This window comes from Sparus aurata, chromosome 3, assembly GCF_900880675.1.
Source record: "Sparus aurata chromosome 3, fSpaAur1.1, whole genome shotgun sequence".
NCBI lineage: Eukaryota > Metazoa > Chordata > Actinopteri > Spariformes > Sparidae > Sparus > Sparus aurata.
The window spans coordinates 17,215,557-17,237,050 of record NC_044189.1 but is presented as its reverse complement, the minus strand read 5'-3'; the positions used below and the strand labels follow the sequence as shown (position 1 = coordinate 17,237,050).

Here is a 21,494-nt window from a genome sequence, read left to right as displayed (position 1 = left end):
ATGAAGCAGTGATGGCTGAGATGGTGCGCTTCTTTTTTTGTTTTATTAGACATTATGTAAACAGAAATCACTTGCTATGTCACATGTAGCTTTGGCGACAACTTTCATGCTAATGTTGCAGGATGCGAAACGCTTCCGACCTCAGTGTAGACACAAACGCTCCACGGGTTACAAATATTAAACTTGGGATCGGTTTTTTTTGGAAGAAAAGCAAGAAAAAATAGCAAAGCTAAGTGGATGGGTATAGTTCAAGTAGCACAATATGGTTTACAGGGTATTGATACAGGACATTCATGATCTCCCTCTGCTGCTCTTTGCTCTTTGTGTTTCCGGAGGTTTAGCGGATGGCAGAGGTGGCTGCAGATACCACAGGACAGAATGAGAGGGAGTGAGGGAGGGAGGGGATACCGGGAGAGCTGAAACCAGGCCCAAGGACAGCTTGTTATACTTGCTGGAGTGTACAGGGGATTGCAAATATGTGACATTTATTGGCACTTTAGAGAATGATAACAATCAGCTGCAATATAATGATGTTGGGTGCAGAGCTCTTGGCAGCAATGACATATTTTAAAGAAGACAGAAGGTAATTAACAGCTGCGAAATATCTCTTTGAGCTCTGTCAGGCTGAGGGTATAACTTTACTTTAAAATGAAGATATTGATGGCTTAACACAGTAACCTGCGTGTCTGTTATCCACAAAAAATGCTACACGTCAGATTAGCACTTAATTGGAACCATTTAGCCCCTGAATGTGTTCTTCCCACCACCTTCACCACCCCTTCTTTTTCACTTAAAGGGCATTATTAATAATGCCTGAAGCAACATTAACGCTCTGACTGCCAAGCTGACAGCGAATAGTGTGCAGGCTCGGCTCTCTCTCTCTCTCAAAAAAAAAGTTTTAAAAAAGATGCACGCTAAGATCAAAGTAAGCGGAAATTCACAAGGGTCAAATCCAATCTCGCCGTGCTCCAATCACAATGGCAAAAAAAAAAAAAACCCCCCCTGGCTCTTTGAAGAGTCGGCTTGGAAACGACAGGACACAAAATCACAGGTTGTAGGAGGAGGAACAGGGGGTTTAAACAGAGGTGAAATCCACACGCGCACAAACAAACACCCAGTGCATCGCTCAGACGGGTGAGAACGTATCTGTCACAACATCGCATTACAGACAGCTGAGAGAATGGCAGATTATCCACTACATGTATCCAATGACAACTGACGGAGTGAAACTGTGAACCTGCAATGGAAAAACATCACTCCGGAGGTCTGAGCCGGGCATTTCCCAATGGTCTGACAAAGCGGAATGTGAGAGGCATCACCACCCTTAGTGATTTAGATTAAGATTAACAGCTACTTCCGCATTTTTTTCCATGCACACATATACCTGTTTCACATTTTGTTTTTGTTTTCAGTAGGACAGAGTACAATCTGCATCTGCATTCCCAGGTCATATGACGGCAGGAGTCAAAGCTCCAATCGGCAATGATGGAAACACGACAATGGGTGGACTGTCCGAATTTTGGTGTAAAGATGGTCAGATTAAAACAGCCCCAAGCAACATTAAACAGGCCCTTGAACCCCCACGCAGGTCGACCTGGCTAATGAACAAAGACTGATCAACATAGCTCTGAATTTTCATGTGATTTTGTTCCTTTTCCAGATGATGAAGTTGAGTATGTTAGCACAGAAATACTTTGCTATCGATCTCTGTTCAAGCAGCACTCGAACATCCTTTAGTCAGCATTGACCGAAGTAAAGGTGTATAAAAGCGACCGCCTTACCATTGTCACTGGCCTCCATGTCTGTATCGGATCAGTTCTGACAGCTCAACAGAAATTCCTCAGCTGATTTCCATCATCAGCATCAGAAAAAAGTGTGTCTTATTCAGAAGGTTGGTATGGTGAGGTACCTCTTCTTTTTACTGTTCCCTGCTTTCCATCATGCCTGTGACATTGAATGTGACAATGGGAAAGAAACACCTGCACATATACGCTAATTTCAGTGTTAGAACACTAATATACACACCTACATCGGCACGTTTCCATGTACTTTTAACACAAGTACCCAAAAGCATCAAAACACACAACAACAGTTTGTTTCATCCAACTCCAATGAGTCAGGGGCAGCAGAGAGAAGGGCGAGGTGCCAGCTTTTTGCAGTGCCATTGGGTTTAATTATCTGACCTTCCCGTCGACTGGCTTGCAGGCTCCCTGCCGATGGCAAGTGCTAATCAATGTCACCCTCGGCAGTGTGATGATAAGTAGCCATGACACCCCTTATTCTCCCTCTCTCACTCTGTCTCTCATCACATATCTTCAACTTCATCTCTCCCCAACGTCTCTATCTATCTATCTAGTAGTTATAGCTAGTGTGCTCGCAGCTCTCCCCTCTTTTGGCTCCGTCACTCTCCCTGTAGCTCGTTCCCCACCTCCCTCTCTCTATATATACCTCCCTTTTTATACTCTTTTCCTCCCTATCACATGCTTCTTACCCCCTGTCCTTTCCTCACCTTTCATTTTGCCTTTCTTCCACTCTCCCCTCGTCTCTCTCTCGGCTCCCTCGAGTCTCCTTGAGTCCCCTATCACTCTTCCTCTGTCCTCCTATCTACAGCCCTCTATACTGTTAGTGTAAAGTCTGCAGTGTGCACAAGGCTCAAGGTCTTGTGTAAAAGAACTCTCCCACTTAGCCGAATGTATTTGTATTCCCGGGCTCATAGTGCTGAGGCAGCGCCGGTACTTTGTTCAAGCAGTGGCGAAGTGCTCTCATCTCCCCATCACAGCTCGACCTTGGTGGTCTCCCACACCGGACTCCTAGGAGCAGCGGTGTATGTGTGTTAAGTGTGTTTATATCTGTGTGAAACTGGGTGGTGTCATGGATTAACCTTTCTGTAATTGACCCATCGCCTCACCATGAGGCACGTACGCCTCTGAATGGTGCCTCCTTAAGGTGAAGGCCGCCCTGCAGAGGCCGCGCAACAGCTTGTGGGTTCACATGAAGAGTTATTAGGGATAATACTGAAAAAAAAATACTCACCAGGAGATCTTGCATTTACACAGTTTTCATCTCACGCAGCTGCTAATTTATTCATGAATCAATCACTGGGGTTTGCAGTTTATAGTTGGGCTAAATCACATTACTTACAAGGGGACACAGGGCTGATTAATGGCGTGTTGAAAATGCATTGTTGAAAATGATCATTAGCAACACAAAATGACTATGCTTAGGTGTGATATCACTGAGCTACTTGTTTTGTTTATGGTATAATGTGCTAATTAAGGGACAAAACACGTTTGCAGGAACAGGAGTAGAGGACAAAACAACTATAAAAGGCACATCCTAGGTCTACTGGCTGTGTATCATTACTGCACCTATCAAAAAGGTACAAAGTTGCTTCTTATAGTTAAAGACACAAAGTTGTGCCAGGTCAGCCTGTGCTTTAGTCAGTCAACAACTACACTGATTGAAGCTCTTGGATGTTGCAAAGAAGAAGAAAAAAAACAATCCTCCATCTGGTTCAATCCCTGGCAGACAGTACTTTCAGCTATGCCAAGTGCTGCGTGGCAAGTCAGTAAAGGTCATACAGTATCCTTGGCACAGCACCACTGACTACTATTGGTTGGTCTTTCTGTCTTGTCTCATGCTTTCTACACAAAGAGTAATATCAGCAGCAATAAGGATTGCAATAGTTCCTAATTAAAAGTCTAACTAGTTTCATGTTTTACAATAGTAGCTTTTATTTGTAGCTACTACCAGTAGTATTATCTACATGCAGTTTTTTTTGTGTGTGAAAACTACTAGTGTACTTATTAAAGACCAACGCATATTTCTGGATATTATTGAGATGCACTGCAAGGTGCACTCAGGTAACTTGTTTTAAAATGTATTTAATAGTTGTTTTTTTAATCTTTGTATCAATGGTGTATTCTTACATTGAATGTGTATCTTAAGCTTCAGTTAGTCAGTCATAACAAGCTACATTAAATTAAATGAAATGAAACATGTTTCCATTGATAGCATGATCAAACTCCCTTTGATAAAGTACTGCAATTGTCCACTAAAAATGTGTGATTTATTCTAGTACTGTACCTTGGCCTTGCAAAAATGTTATCAAAAGAATATTTGCTTTTATACAGTATATTTCGGTAATTCCTTTGCTGCGATGAGTCTCATCTCAACAAATTGATCTGAAAACAAAAATTTTCCATTCAATTCAGAAATTTGGCCACTAACAGAACCTACTTGTTTATAGTCTTAACCAACTTATTTGGAGGAAATTCATCTCGCTTTCCGGACAGATCATTTTCGTGAGTTTAACATATTTTCTCCTCAAATTAGGTGTTTATGTGAGGTGACAATTGTGATGGAAATGTTGTACTTCATGAAGAGAGATGTGAACTGAAGTCTTACACAGGAATGTTCAATGTAACTGTTATACGTGACCTGTAACCTGTGATCTGTGACCTCGTTTTAGGTTGTTTTTTTTGACCCGTGTAAGGTATTAAATACTCACTAAAGGTTATCACATCCTTCTCTGGGAACTATTTTCTTAAGTGCAGGAGGGAATAAATGAGTAATTATCAGAGTGAAAACACACCCACAGAGACAGATAAATACCATGCTTTGAGTTGAGTAAGACATTGAGTCTCTGTCACTTTGTAACAGACCTGCGTGTTGCTCTGTGAATGCTCCTCTTGTACAAGATTAAAACCCTTGTTTGAACTTCTGATCTCCTTCCTCAAGTTCTAAATTATTGCAGAATTATTTTAACAACACTCATTTTACAGTGATGATTTTTACCCCGTGAAAAGGCCATAGAATATGACAAGTCCAACATACATCTCTTAATAACTACTTGCTGACATATATTTACTTGCCATTTTTGCGTCAAAATTCTGCCAATTAGTTTAAAAAGAGAGTTGTACAATGTAATTGGTTTGCATGTTTAAAAAAAGGTCAAATAAAAACACGACATAAACATATCCCTAGTTAGCTCATGGGAAGGCGCATGCCGGGATAAGTTGACTCAGTATCTGGTTGGACTCGGGTTCATGGTCAAAGGTCGACGTTAATGATGGTCAAATGCATGGATGGGCCGAACAACTGTGGGAAACATTTGGGTCTAAGTGTACCTCGTCATCACCTCACTGCCTCCGGGACTATTCATCATCAACGACGTCATCATCATCATCATCATCATTATCATCTTCATCACATACAGAGTCACCGACATCATCAAGAGCTGCATCACTATCTCAAGTCTCTAACTAATCATGTCTGAGCCCGTGGCCAGATGAGATAGAGCTGCCTTTCCCTGAACTGTGTGTGTGTGTGTGTGCGTGTGTTCGGCGTATGTCTGCGCGCGTGCATGTGCATGCGCGTGTGTATCAGCTGCGAAGCCGTAATGGAATCCTCGGGGCTGTGGATGAGAGAAGAGGAGGAGGAACATTGATGGATGTGTCTGGTCACTGATGGAGGGTGTCTCTGGTATGAAAGGGAGATGGAGAGAGGGAGGAAGATTGAAAGAGAGGAAGAGACTGCATGAATGGAAGGAGGAAATGTGAGAAGGAGCAGGAGGTTAGAGGGAAGTAAACAGAGGGGAAGAGAGGAGAGAATAGACAACATGATATTGATACAAATGGAAGGAAGGAGAGGAAGCTGGATAGCATAGTTAAGTATACGAGTGTTCGTGTGTGATCACATTAACAACGGCCTGAAACACACACACATTCATTGGAACATGAATGTATGTGTGTGTATGTGTTGATGTGTGTCTGCACCTACATATACATATGGTACAATATCCAGTGTCCACGAACAGCATACACTGGATAAAGCCTTAGCTGCAACTGCGGGAACTCTTGACACCACTTTTCATTTGGAAGACTTCTAATTGGTCAATTGCATACCCCTCATGCTCAATCAGCTGTTGCCTAGCAACTGCAGTCCGGGGGAGCAGTATAGGAGAGGAGTGAAGGGGAAACAAGGGCTGGGCCAAAAGTGAGAGGAGAGCAAAAGAGAGGTGTGGGTGATGCTGGAGGTCAGGGGTAATTTAGTGTGTTTTGTCAGAGAGAAGAGCAAAAGAAACATGTACAGAGAGGTGAACAGACGGAAGGAAGGGAGAGAGAGAGAGAGAAATCACACAGCTCATAGAGATGGAGAGAAAGTAGAAAGGAGTTAAATATTGCCACCCAATTCCATTTTCGACAGATCCACTTGAACAGGCTCAGCCATGCGCAACCGCATGTCCAATTTACCAGCAAGAGTGTCAACAAACACAGCACCTCTGAAGCAGTCCTTAGAGTGCTTTCCTGCATGATTCACCGATAACGCTGTCAGCTTACACGTAGCGTACAATGTTGTCCTTCACAAGGCAAATACCAGTGCGTTGCCAAAGCATGGCAAGACACACTGGGTCAATATTCTTCACAAAAATGGTGAAATCTTGTGTAAACTGAGACCTGAGGTATCCAGGTCGCCCTCATCTTTCTCTCACAAGATAGTTGGAGACAGTGATCTGTGCAAAAAAAAACACAAAAAAAAACACAACAAACATGAAAATGCTTTCAAACTTTTGTTTAACTCTAACAGGCTAGGTTGTTGAAGCACTGAAGAGGTAGAAATCACTGACTGCAACACGAGAGCAACTAAATCTCATTTCAAATATAGAAAACTGCTCTGATGTTGATCCCCACTTCGATTGGGTAGATATTATGTCCAGCATTAAGGATGCCTCTTACAATCTTGCCTGGAGCCAGGTAGAATTAATTTAGTACTTAAACTGTCTCAGCTGATGTCTGCGCTGGTGCCCACAACCATGTTCACTTTCTCTCAGATGATTGTTTGTAAAAGGTATGATGAACAAAGAAAGAAAGATTGTGTTTGTTGGTTCACATGCTGAGAAAATGATCTCAGCTCATTGGAAATCTTATCATTTCCTCCCCTTCTGACATTGGAAGAGTCGCACCCTGATGCTGTATACCTTGAGTTTTCCACTGCATGAATCAATGACACTATTACATTTGAAAATGAACAGAGTCCAAACTATTGTGAAACATATATCCACTAAACAATGTTGTCTCTTAACATAGTATATTAATCTTGTATTCAATTCGTGTCTTAAATTGAAGGATTATTTGCTTTTTCTCCTTTAGCTCCTTGTCTCCTCCTGTTTTGGCACATGAAAACATACTCAACTCCCAATTTCATCAGTTCATAATGCAGCACTCTTTATGTAGGTTGAGGTTTTTGTCCTGTCCCAATGGTGTAAAGTCGTGACTCTCCTTGCTGGAACATGTAAAAATGGGCGAGACTATAAACAGAACTCTGTATTCCCAAGGGAAAACTTGTGACACACTTACTTATGCCAAGGTCAGAGGCACCGGTGCACAACGCTACTCTGTGCCCACCACAAAGTTAAGGTGGAGCTATGCACAATATGTGAAGCGGCTATGAAAAAAAATGCGATCGCAAAAAGAAAGAAATACACGTTTTTCTACTCCAAAGTAGTAATCTAGATTGGGAGAGTCGTTAGCAATGTAGAACCACATGCTTTAAATTCACCACAACACAAGAACTTGATGCGCCCTAATAACACAACACATGCAGTAACAATACCTAACTATAACCCCAACAATACCTAAACCATTCTTTTGGAATAGCAATCTCTCAGATGCTCATGCAGCCATTCAAATCACAGAGAATGTGTGCACTCCGTGTAGCCTTCCCTTTTGTTCTCTCCCCCCAGTCCTTCTTCCCTCCAGAGGTGGTCGATGAGAAAAGGCCTAGGTAGGTGGTGGTTATCCCTTAATGACCCAGTTTACTTTGAAAAGGTATTGATCTCGGCCAGCGCTTTACTCGATGCTAACAAAGGAGCCTCAAAGTCCATCTTAGCACCATCTCAGCATGGTCATGTGCTGCATGGATAATGCTGCACATGCTATTGTTCTTTAGTCTCCAGCGTTAATACTTTATGATTCTCAGTTCTTGTCATGTGACATCTTTTTTTTCCGTCAGCGGTAACATGACTGGTCCTGGATAAATTATGTGTAATTCAATTCCTACACTGTTTAATCCAGCCAGATCTGAGATAAAACGCATTTATTCACCGTCTATGTTTCATTTCCCATAAGACTATAACATTGAGAATGAAGAGCCGACTGGATTTAATGAAATGTAAACAGGACTATCCTTTTCCGCCTGCTTTCTCAGTGCAGGCTGATAGTGAAACAGGAGCATCGTGTCCTTCAGATGGCATTCACACAATCAACAGTTGACTGCAGTGGGGAACGTGTGAGAGAGTGCAGGAGGAGGGGGAGTGCCAACATCGTGGGCAGGTGATTGTGTGTGTGTGTGTGTGTGTGTGTGTGGAGGTGGAAAGCTGCAGTGTAAAAAGGATCACAAGGGTGTCTGCATTTTAGGGCAAAATACGCTGCAGATCACACGTGATTTATATTCCTGTCGACCATTTTTCCTACCATTGTATATCAGCATGTATATCAAGTTGCAGTATCTTTAAACTTGTTTGAGATCGGGCACTCAACATAGGAAGCATTCTGTCACCTTTATTTTCTGTTAAAACACCAACAGCACTCGTTCCAGAGTCCACATTGTTAGATTTAAAGGGTGCATTGCAGTGATGCAATTTTCTGAACTTCTGATTGCTACTTGGGTCTATGCAGTTAAGTGTAAAAGGCACACATTTAAATGCACAAAGAATACAGACTGGGGATTGTTGAGTTGTGTAATATGGTAATTTATCACATGCGGTTTTCAAACCTTTTTCAGTTGGTTTACTCAGGTGCTCGCAGCATATACCAAAAATCTGAGAATGAACTAAAGAGCTGAATTGGTGAGTGGTGTTGTAGGAGACTCTGTATATTTTCAGGTTTCTGCAAGCTGATTTAACTCTTTGACTTGGCTTTTCCGCTGAGCGAACCACTGCACAAAAACAGAAACGGAAAGCGAAAGGAAAAGTCTCTTGAGCCTGTCGCTGTTGTCTCCATTATTTCCCCCACTTAGCACAGTTTGCACTTCTAATTGTCTCATTGCATATTAGCCACTTAATAAACGCTGATTTATTGTAACAGTGGTATGTATATCCAAAGTCCAAAGACTACTGGTTTCCCTTTCTGACGCTGATTACAGACTACTGGAACCTGGAAGTATGGAAAGGAATTTCTTCATAGCAGGTGGCCATCAGCTGTAGCCTTTGCGTTGTGTTTAGGTGCAGTTTCTTGGTTGAGACAAAGGTGCCCTGAGGCTGCGTAACAGTTAGCCTTTCTCACCACTAGTGCACTGGTTCAATGTTGGTTTGGTCTGTCTGGGCCTTAAGCCAGAATAAAACATAAAACTACATTTTGTCAATCAGAAACTTTAATGTAAGGTACACAAAAGTTTCAGTAAAATTAACATTGGTTAAGCTCTTTGATATGATCCCACACATGTGCATACAGCCTGGCTGACCTCGACCCGCATAGAATCCCAGAGGAGCGGTGAGGACATTCACTGTCAGCCACACTCATCTGTCTGACTGGAGGAACTTTGCTGGCACATGTCACCCTCCCTCCAGTCACACTCTCCCCAGTTCACCCTCCCAACAGCCAATCCTGGCTGGGAACGACGACATGGCTCCCTTTGAAGAGGTAACACAGAATTGGAAAATTGATAGAGCAGGAGATGGTGAATTGAGAGAAAAAGGATAGTGTGAGAAAAAGAAACGCTGAGATGAAGTAAAGAGAGAGGGGGGCGAGAGGAAAGAAATGTGGGAAGGAGAAAACGGAATGTTTCAGGTCAGCCTGAGTCTTGTCCACCGGTATTGCTATCACAAGCTTGTTTTTCGATTTTCTCTGCTTTTTCAGTGCTCTCCCAGGAGTGCAAGCGGGCCAAATGAGGAGAAGCATGAGAGGGATAGCACAAGGTGGGAGCTGGAGGTATGGAATAAGAAAGGGGTCTGCAAATAGAAAAGAGGCTGGTAACACAATTCTGATAGAGAAGCGTCTCGTAAGGGACAACAAGGAGTGAAAGGGATAGGTGACAACGGTGGAGAGCAAGAGAGAGCGACAGTTTCCAAAGTAAGCAAATTGACATGGTGAGGGAAAGAAAACACAATAAATAAAAGAGAGGAGATTGAATGTGAGAAAACCTCATGCCTGGGGGAACGGCACTGTGTGTTAACAGGTCTGTGAGAGGAGAATCACCAGTACAGACCAGTGAGAGGAAGAAGATGGATGGAAAAGATAGGTGAAAGACAGGTTTGTCTTACATCTAAGCCTGAAAATAGATGACCCAACTGTGACCACTCTAATCTTAAAGGTAAAAAGAAAAGTCTGGTTGTAAAGGAACTACAATGACGTCAACATCAGAGATGCATTACGCTGCATTTATGCTGAACTCTACAGAAATGATCTTGCTAGGCAGTAGCACTGTCAAAAGTAGCTGATTACTGCCAATAGTGACTAATAAAAGGTGGGATCAAGATGAATTACACAAAGATAGCAGGTGTCCGCTTTCAAGTTCTGATGAAATTATTAAAAAGAATGCAAACAGATGCAAAAACTGTCCTTCTCCCCTATTTTGTGATTTCCCCATGCTATGACAATATTGTGTGTAAATATTATGAGAACAGATGGTGTTTCACAGCCTATCAGCAAGAGAAATAACAATGTAATCTGAGTTTTTGCCACATTCGATCCATTTAAAGGCCTAAGTAAAAAATGGCAACCTCATCTCTGACCGTAAGATTAATGTTAAGGCCATCATTCCATCTCGTAAAGAGAAATGGTTCCACATTAAAGTCATATGTTGGCTTGTTAGTGCAGTGATATATTTGACACAGATGAGTGCATTGTCAAAGCGCTGAGGGAAACCTCTGTGAGAGCTTCTAAACATCTGCATGGAAATATGCATGCATGAGTGTGTGTCATTATCAGTCTTTGATAATCAGCCCAGCAGATGTGTCTCTAGATGTTTAAAATATTCTCTGCATGCGTTGCCATCCTGAAGTGGGTTCTCTAACCCGCTATTTTTGTCTCACGGATCAACAGTGCCGCGCTCGTGTTATGGATGTCAGAAACCATGGCCGTTGCCATGGTGATGCCACACTGCAATATTCTTTTTGCAGCCCGCCCGCCAATGCTTGCAGCAGCTTCCAAGCCGAGAAAAAATGACAGAGGAGGGAGGGGAAAGGAAGAGGAGACAAGAGGACAGACTAGAGTAGAGGGGGTCTGCGGCAGGATCCACCAGAATGCTAATGATCCTTTCTCGACGGTTTGTCCTTCATTATGCAGGAGACAATGCCCAGGACAACAAGAGAGGGCGTTAATGTGTACATAAACACACAGACGATATGTACAAAAACATATCCGTGCATGAGTGGGCACATACGGGCTGGAACATACACACAAGGTCATATTCACCAACACACACCTATACACGGCGCGACAAACACGAAAATGAACAATTGAGTTAAACACACTCTCACCTGCTTCAATACACATGTGTGCATCAACACTGCAACATGTGTCAGTACTGCAGGGCTTAATCTGATGGCAACCAGCAGTCTGCCTGCACGCCATTAACAAACGCTCAATTATTAACGAGCCACAAAATGGATCTAATTGCTCACTGCCGCCCGACGTCTCCACCAGCATTCCCAGGACGTTCCTGGAGCAGCAAGAGTTGTTCCTGCTCTCAATAAACTCTCTGGGAGAAAAAAAAATCACTGATATGCAGAATGCAGTCTGAGGATTTAGGGGTCGGACCAGTGTAGGGAACGTGGAAGAAGTGCCATCGTCATTGCAATCTTGGTCCAGATGCCTTTAACGTTATCTTATCTGATTTTTTATTGAATTCATTACATAAGATTCAGTGTGCAGTTCTGTGCAGTACAGACTGAAGAGCAGATCAGAGGCTAGGCTTGGTTTGAAGAGGTTGGGGACAATGTCAAGGTTATGAGTCATTTCTGTTGAAGGCATATCATCTACATACTGTAATTAAAATGAGACTCGGGGGGTCACTCTCCTCTCATTTTAGAGTCTCAAAGACGTAACTCCCCACATGATCTCTGGCCCTTCTTTGCTTTTATTTGGGAGGGTATTAAATCAGTCAACTTTTATGAAGTATTCCACAAGGATCCATTGTCAGCCTCTTCACAGTTTCATCTTCTTGCTAATGCTAATAAAGGATGCAAAGGGGGATGCCCTAGTTTTGCTAATGGTAGCTCATTAAGCTTAGCTTGCTGGAATCGGAGCAGTGGGTTTACCCCTGATGGTGCAGAAAACTTGATTCTTCAGCATGAGTGGGACCATTTCACCCAAAATCTAAACCACAGCCAGTTATCCACTCACAATATTTAGATGTACCTGTATCTCTGACCACTACAGGGCATAAATATGAGTACCCACTTCAGTATACCAGAGTACATTTCTCTCCTAAGCACACACTTGCATCGATGATCCCTCCTGAGTGTCATCCCACTTTATGAGCATTCGACCAAAAAAAAAAAAAGCAACAACTGCACCATCGATGTAAACAATGTGTGAGTACCCTTGTTGCTTGTGAGTCAAGAAGGAAACCCCCCTGTGTGACGGTTTGAACAATGGTGGACTAGCGAGCACTGTGACAGTTCAATAACACCACGTTGTCATACTGCATGCCCTTGGGTAGAGCAGGTAGATACAGCTCTGTGAACCCAAGGCCAATGTTTCTCTTAGGTCTCTACGGTGGGGAAAGGAAATGCAAATGTTAGAGGAGGGGAGGTTCTGACAAAGACACCAAGCGAGGGAGAGATGGAAAGAAAAAAAAACACAACAGAGAAAGGGAATTCACAGGGGAGGAATGGCCAAGCATGATGTGAGAGCTCACAGGAAACTGAGTAACTAATGGTCTTTCTCCTTGCCCCAATTTCAGTTAGTCAGTCAAGGCTAGGACTTACTGGCTCCTGAGTTCCCACATTGGTCCTGTTTCCCAACCCCCAAGTGGATGTTCAGTGAAAACATTTAAACTGTGTTAAAAACATTTGTTTGGGGCAGAGAGGAAATCAAATATGATCTAGGACAGTTTGACCAATTTGATGCCTGGCCTTGCTGCAGAAACTGATCCAGGGTTAGGGCTTCCCTGCAGGTAATCTCACCATATTATTAAGCTTTTATAGTAATACACAATATATATCTCATTATTTTGACAGCTCCTCAAAAGTACTTCATGGATACTAGGACTTGGCAAAAAAACAAAACAAAACCCATAATAAATGGGTAAAGGCAAGTAGTAGAGCAAGAAGAACCATCTGGTAAGTTCCAAAAATGATATAACGTTAGTGTAAGGAAGCCTTAAAACCAGAAAAAGACAACATGACATAACAATAGCCAAATCTAAGCCAGTATATAGTCTCAACATGATGACATTATAATTTCAATATGTTGCCCAACCCTAATGTAGGTTCAACTTTTAAGACTAGGACTTGCATTTATGTAGCACTTTTTGGTCTACTGGCCTGCAACACTTACAACATTCACCCTTTCAAAGGCACATTCACACACTGATGAAACAGCCATCTGGAGCAATTTTGGGTTCAGCATCTTGCCCACGGACACTTCAATATGCAGCTGCAGCTGGGGATCAAACCACCGACCCTCTGATTAGTGGACAACCAGCTCTACCTCCTGAGCCACAGCCACTCCGATAGCCTCAGCTTGTGTGCAGCAGCCTGGAGCAGAAATTAACCATGAGGTTGTGTTATTTGATGCAGTGATAATGTCAGTCGGAACAAGGCCTAATATTGTTTATTACCACAAACACTGTGTAGGTGCATACTGTTGTTCCATTTTCCCTTGCCTCTCTCTCCTCCTATTTGGGTTGCCTTCTGGTTTCAGGTCCCACCTGACACGCCTGGAGGCCAGCCGCAGAGGAGCCCCAGGCTGCCTGTCCCCCAGCTGATCCCCAAGGGTCCACTGCTACTGGTGCTGGAAATCTGGCAGGCTGGGCAGGCATGTGGCGCCTCTGCTTCAGCCCAGGCATGCAGATCCATGACCCCAGGGGGGAAGCAAACTTCTACACTGAGTGGTTAATATATTCACAACACTCCCCTGGCCGGGGGCTTAGAGTCTGAAAATACTCCATGAGGACCCGACTGCACACACCGACAACATTCACAAATGAATATGTTAAGCAAGGCTTTGCTACACCCTTTAGGCAGGCTTAAATATATAAGTGGCTATCATCACAAAGGAAATAAGGCTTTGTCTAGAGTTGTACAAATGCGCTAAGTATACCTGCTGAGCACGCCAAAAGGAGCACAAGAATGTAAATAAGTCTGGCAAGATATCATGCATCTCTACGCTAGTTTCTTCCTCAGAGATCCCCCATAGGGATCGCTTCATCAAGGACAAATAAAAAAATAAATAAGAAAGGCTGACCTGCTCCCAGCTGTCTTGGAAAGGCATTCACAGGATTTTCGTTAATTGAAGACATTAAAAAGTCAAAATTGGGTGCAAGACCAGCCATCAGCCACCCTTCCATCCTCTGCAAGACCTGAAGACCTGACTATTGGACCTTGCCTGTCAATGCAGTGGCCCTCTGACAACCTCTTTATTATAAGTGTCATTGACCGCTCCAACCAATGTTGTCTATTAAATTGGACTTGGTAGTGAGAACAGTCTCATGACATACGTTCAGAGGCACAGGCAGCTTGAAAAACAACTCAAGCTGCCTAGAAAGACATTTCCACTAAGCACTATCCATGTTCTGATGTCTTCTCTTCGAAGATTTTTTAAATAATTTTGTTGTTATTTGAATGCGCCCAAAGACATGGACATGTCCGATAAACCACAGCCTTTAAAGGTGGCATCAGATAACTTATAATTGCCAGTTTTCTCTTGGACTTTTCTCGCCTCACTAGCATTTTTGGTTTCACATACAGACGACAGACCTTCATTAATACATTCAGACGTAACGAACCACAGCTGCAGTGCACCTCATTACAAAAAATTCAGAGTCACACATAGATACAGGACCCGTCCCAAATGTACCATATCCCTCACTGCACCAGCTCTATTACCCATTTTGCCATTACACTGCATTAGTTGCCCTCAGCCTAATGCGAGCCCATCTTTTTGTGTAACAACTTAATAGATTGAGGAATGAATCAGTGCTGCAGCCTCTTATGTTTAACCAGTGGAACACTGAACCATCTTTTTAACGGCATGAGCTGATATTCTCAAAGCCATTTTAATATATGCAGCTCGAAATCTTCCTGACTCAAGCATTTAACCTAGCGTCTTTAAGCAGTCTGCTGGACAACACTGGTGTTAAAATCTACAGAAAGACGGATGAATGGTGAAGCCATACTGCATACTATTTTATACTTGGAAAAAATGACATTTACAACTCACCAGGGCAATTCAACCAGACCTACTAAATCCTCCAAGAAAATAAGCATGCAGCTCTGCCCTGCTACTTCACAGTCTGCATTCCATAATAACACTGACAGTTACATGCTAACATGTCATGCCCAACCCCAAACACACTTCACACACCATCAACCCCTAATGCCAAAGCTACAGTATGTTCACTTTAGCCAATTGGGCACACAGCTAGAATAGTCCAGCACCAATCCCAAAAGATTCTGAATATACTCTAACCAATCACAGCAGAGCAGAGTTCATTTCTACTCCAAACCATGCCGCCTCTCCAGCAAGGACGAAGTCATGCCAAGTGCCTCTTTTCCAGCGGGCCTTGCCAATGTCTCACATCCAAGCTGGCAGATGTCCGGCCATGGGATGAGCACAGGAGGCAGTGATGGCTCACATCCTGACCCAAAAATAACAGGCACAACAAAGATGCTCGCACTACAGCCCAAGGCGGACATTTTGTTTGCCTAAACTCCAAATTGACAGGCATCCTTAGCAAGAATCTGTGTCATTGGGGATCTCCCAGGTCAGGCCAATCATGCTATATCAACATAAACAAAAAAATAAGCGCATGTTAAGACAAGATGTGGAAAATAAAAACATCAAAATGCACACCGACCTCCAAGCTGTACTCTTCTACGGTCCTTTTAAGTGGGTCCACAATCTGCCAGCAAATGAGGATGCATAAGTCGATTAGCAGCATCCCGCCAACGATAATCAACAACTTCTGGTCCTTGATGATCTGGAGGGGAAAAAGAAGATGAGATGCTTGTATTAGGCCAAAGCACACACCTGCTAATGTTATGTAATGGTATGTGTGTCTGTGGAGCCATTTCAAACAACATTTCTTATTGAACACTGCAATTATGTGATTCCCATCCCATCTCAGGACCCAGAGCCCTGCTGGTTTCATTCTAACCATCTAATCAGGGGCTGATTACAATGCATTTAGCTGCAATTAACCACCCACTGAGATAGGAAACCAGCCAAACTGTGAGGCCAAGAGACCAAGACCTGGTTCACTATTTGACACTATGGCACACGTAGTGTATTTACTCTTTCTGCCCAGGGCTGAGAATCACTTTTGGAGTGAGTTCTGTCAATACTGTGTCACCAACACATCGATTTTGTTGCCTTGTGGCAAGAGAAGTTGGAAAAAGATCCACCAAACAAGAGCCAAAGCTGTAAACCACAAAAGCTCCTCTTTTGTACCATGAACTTTAGAGGGATGAAAGCCATGACCGGTTTGTGATCTTTATTTATTATAGCGTTTGACTGGCTGGAACGGCACATCAAACGAAAGGTCAGGGAACACAAGCCGGGCCGTGTTTGGAGAGTATCACACAGCCCAGATGCAGCGCAGCGGTCTCGCACGGGTCTCCATCCGCCGGTGGGCTCAGGATGAGATGTGTGAGGGGATTGTTTTTTGATCTGGTTTCTTTTGATGTTGTTGGCACTGAACAAATATAGGCGAGGAAATAGAAATACTGCAATGCTTCAGTACAGTTTGGAGGACGGTGAGAAGCGGAGCAGTTCAAATGGCTGCTTCGATGCCAATGAAATCTTTTTGACAAGATTGATAACAATAAAAATACCTATAGATAAAAAGGCAACCCTACCAATTTTATATATTATAGTGTGTTTACGGGTCTTGGGTGTGCTACTATATATGTGAACAAGTAGTGTAGAGCCTTTTGTGGCTCCAGAGGACGCTGCATATAATCCGTCAAATTACCTCCAGTGATGTTGCAGTGTGGTTTTGAAAAGCAGTCCACCGGTCTGTATTCCACTCTTATAACACTGTTGCACTCATTACGGACAGTTAAAAAACAAATGATCCAAATTGACACAGCAGAACTACAGATATATCCTTTTCTTAATTCCGCACATTCTTCTTTCTTTTCAAAATTAGGCGCCTACACTACCCACAATGCAACGTAGCCACTGGGTGACATCTCTGGAGGCAATTTATCAGATTACATGCAGCTTCTTCTGGAGTCACAAAATACTACTTGATACTACTTTTGTCAAATATGCAGTAGTACTCCATAAGACCTAAACACACACTTCAATGTGTAAAAATGTAGTTTAAATGACGGATAAAACTTATTTGCAAAAGTTGTAATAAAGACATGCAAGATGTGTCATGTTTTAGGGAAATTAGAGGAAAGTACACCACCATCTGTTGAACTGTGAAATGTTACTCTGCCAACTGAGTCTGCTAGACAAACTACTTAATGGCTCTAAATTACCTGAAGTGTTAAGTAGTGTTTTCTTTCCCCCAGTATTATTGGCACTCTGACGTAGCAGTTGGGCTCTTGTGTCTTCATGTTTCCGATGAAGACGTTACTTTCATACCACCTCAATTATTATGTTTGTGTGTTTCTGTGTGTGTTCTTTAGCCTGCCCTGTGTGTGTGTGTGTGCATCAACCAATATGTGACTAAGAAGTCCTCAGTAAATTACCGAGATAGGCAGACTGACAAGTAGCTGCCTGTGGGTGAGCGTTTTGTGTAAAGGGTGATTTTCTTTCCAAGTGTGTATGTTTATCTGTGTCTGTGGTGTGTGCTTGTGTGTATTTGAAGAAGGAGGACATTGATTGACAGTCAGCCCCCCAACCCCCAGCCCCCCCCCCCCCCCCCCCCGCGACAGGCACACACATGCTGTCTTTGGCACTGAGCTATTTAAGAAGTGAAGGAGTGCCAGCCGAAGCCCACCGAGTGGAACCCTTATCGAACACACCCCTGATTTACAACCTGTGCTCTCCCCAGTGTACAGGAAGAACGATGGAGGGAAGGGGGGGATGAGGGATGCGGTTCCAGCCCCACCGTTCGAAAAAAGGATGGCTAGACACTTGTGCTTTCCCCTCCCCTGACATTGGCTGACAGAGATTTCAGGGCACATACGGCAACTATCGCTTTACTGAAGCCAATGTACCTGCACTCAATCAGCGTGGAGGAAGTTGTGTTTGTGTGTGTGTGTGTGTGTGTGTGTGTGTGTGTGTGTCAGTGTCCTGCAGGCAGTCCTTGAACCAACAGAGAATACATCTTGAGGTTTAAGTGCTGAGTGCTTGTTTCATGTGCTTTTGTCGTGATTGGAACGGTAAGAAGGTGGGACTGGTTGGCCTGAGCAGAGATAAGTAGCACATATATGTAACTTTTTTTAAAATTATTGACAATTCACTCCTTTCCCATTGCCAGTGACCAATTTCCGTTTTTTTCAGTTTGTCGTGTTCGACGTCACAAACAGGAAAACAGGGAGCGGTAGAAAGCAGCCCGGAGGCCAGGGACATGTGATGGTGGTTACTTTTTAAATAGATTTACTTCTGTCTCGTTCAAACTCAATGCCAGCTGAACGAAATTCAAGTGTTGCATGAGCAGAACAGATGGAAAAGTATTTACCCGCCACCGTCCGTAACTTCAACGTGCGTCACAGCACTGTGCCGGAAAAAGGAACAAAAAAGGCAAAGGCTGAAGAAGAGCTTGGTCACAGCTCTTTGCCTTTTAACCTGTAATCTAGATTCTCCTTATCTTCATCTTTCTGTTGCCCTCTTTTTCACTGCTTTCTTTTCACAGTGTCCAACCTATTTTATTCTTTTTTTGCCATTTGTGCCACTTGGTTTGTCTTGTCCCTCTCTCTGCCCTGCTTTGCCTTCCTCCTTCTGTCTCTCCATCCTCCCTTCTGTCACTACTTCCCCACATTCCCCTCCAACCTCTCTAACTCTTTGATCCATCCCTCTTTCCTCCCTCTCATCCTGCTCTCTTTCTCTGGCAGGCCACCCACACTTCCTCCAATATGCAAGAGGGTGAGAGAGAGTGAGAGCGAGTGAGAGAGAGAGAGAGAGAGAGAGAGAGAGAGAGAGAGAGATGAGGGAAAGAGTGACAAAGAGAGCAAGATCTATAAATACAAAAAGGCCGAGCATAGTTACAACACTCAGTGAGCTCGGCACCACTTTATGTAAGTAGGCCAGTGAAACAGATTGTGTCAGATGTTTAAAAAGCCATTTGTATTTCTGAATCTTTTTTTTTTTTCTCAGAGAAGATTCTAAAAGCAGGTGCAAGGGGCTGCCAGTCTTTCAGAGTGTTTGTTGAAAAGCATGAGTGTGAATACAATCACCCACACACCAGTGTTGGGCTTTTTAAAAGGCATGTGAAAGCTTCATGGATGAGACTGTCAAGTCTGGATGTTTTAATGGAGACTCCTGTGTTTTTTATGAACTGGCAGTTATTCAATCCAACAGATGTACATGGTGTGATGAGAAATAAAAGGTTCCTCCGGGCCACATTCAACCAGAAAGGATCACATGTAATGTGCCTGTAATGGCAGTTCACAAGGACAGATTTAGCTCTGTCCTTTTCTAGATTCTAAAAATGTTAAAACAAACCTAAAGTTAAAGGGGCCATTTTGAGGAAATGGCAAGAATTTGAAGGTAGCTCCAAATCATAGGGGGTATAATAACCCTTAACCGCTACTATACCCTTTGCTGTAGCTGTCCTGGGCTGTAGCGACTAGCTGCTGTTAGCAAGCAGCTCAGCTAGTCGTTAAGCTAAGTGGCTCACCGCAAGCAGGGGCTCAGTCACCTCACAATGAACCTGGCTGGACACACTCAGACTGAACCGAGACTGTGAGGCAGACGGAGGTCAATTTGAGGATAGGGGGACACAATACAGAGGTTATTTTTCTGTGAAAAACAGTGTTTCCAGGGACAAGAAGACACAGCAGGCAGGGCCAGGAGAGGCATGAAGTGGCAGACAGGACCATGAGAGGTATCAGCAGGGGGTTATAAGGGTATGTAGAGCCGGAATATTTTCATATCTTACTTTTTGAATTGAGGATTTATTTGGACCAAACCAGAGGCGATTGCTGAAGTTCGTCTCAGTTCCGATATCTGGAAATGACCTTTTAATCATGCTCATATTCATCATAAAATAGTAACACATTTTCATTACCTTCTTCTTCATCTTGACATTCTTGAAGATGGCGTGCACCCTCCAGGTCTTCGCAAACATGGCGCCGAAAGCGGTTGTATATCCAACGATGAGGATCCATGTCCGGACCTTTCAGAACAACAGGGACATGCATAATATAAGAGCTGTGTTTCAAAATGGTGATCAAGGCTCACACAACATCTAATCTGACAGGTATTTGCATTTTTTCCACAAGAAGTTAATTCAAAATAGCATTTCTAAAAATAAGAAGCTGTCAGATTTATTTCCCGTCTCTTAAGTGTTGAGCTCCGGGAGAACGTCCTGGACCATGGAGGCTGTCACACTCCTGAGAGCATTTCATCTTAACGAGAGACAAAATGTAGAACCTTTCTTACTGCTTCAGCACAGAGGACAAGGCTGACATGTTTTAAAAGCTTAGAATTAGAATATAGACTATGACGTCCTAAAATAACTACAGAGAGCGTCTGTGTACTGTGTGTCTGACGGCTGCATGTGATCCACATGTTTGTTTTTATGAGTACACCAGTGTGTGAACATTCACACCGTCTGCATTCGTCCATTTACACCTGGCTCTTTGCACCTGTCATTCTCTAGCACATCCAGAAAGCAATAAGGCAGGGACAAAGCACAGGGTAAAGAAGACAACAACCCCCCCTCCCAAAAAAAACCCTCCAAAACAATTACACTGTCTATTCTCAAGGAGACCAGCACGTATTGATTGGTAGTGAATGGATCAACCTCTATGCTCCCTTGCTGAAGAACCTCGTCTGCAGTGACAAGCTCTGTTTTGGCTCTGCTGCAGTGCTTCAGCCAGGTGGATGGCAGCTCGAGACGTGCCCTGCCTTTCATTTACTCAGTTGTGTGTGTGTGTGTGTGTGTGTGTCTGGGTGGGGTGGTATCTCAGTGGAAGCTGGTTATCGCTGTAATCAAAACTCTTTAATTAATCCAGCATCTACATAGTCACACAGTAATGCTACCTGGGGGGGGGGGGGGGGGGGGGGGGTTACACATAATGCGCCCTATGCTGGCTCGAGATTCTAAAATATTCCCATTCTAAATATTTAAATGAAGAAAATAGCAATGAATATTCATGATTAGTCGATTAGTTGATTATTATACAACTGAAAGAAAACAAATCGTCG

The 21,494-nt window shown here is 43.3% G+C and overlaps 1 protein-coding gene across 1 annotated transcript in view; it reads right to left on the bottom strand.

Annotated features, from left to right (window-relative positions):
* gabbr2 (gamma-aminobutyric acid (GABA) B receptor, 2) overlaps positions 1-21,494 on the bottom strand; it is a 194,996-nt gene that overhangs the window by 38,440 nt on the left and 135,062 nt on the right. Inside the window, exons 12-13 of the mRNA XM_030412068.1 lie at positions 20,353-20,460; positions 16,024-16,146 (exon numbers count right to left, since the gene is read on the bottom strand). Of these exons, the coding sequence (XP_030267928.1) occupies positions 16,024-16,146; positions 20,353-20,460 (231 nt within the window). The remainder of the gene's footprint in view (positions 1-16,023; positions 16,147-20,352; positions 20,461-21,494) is intronic.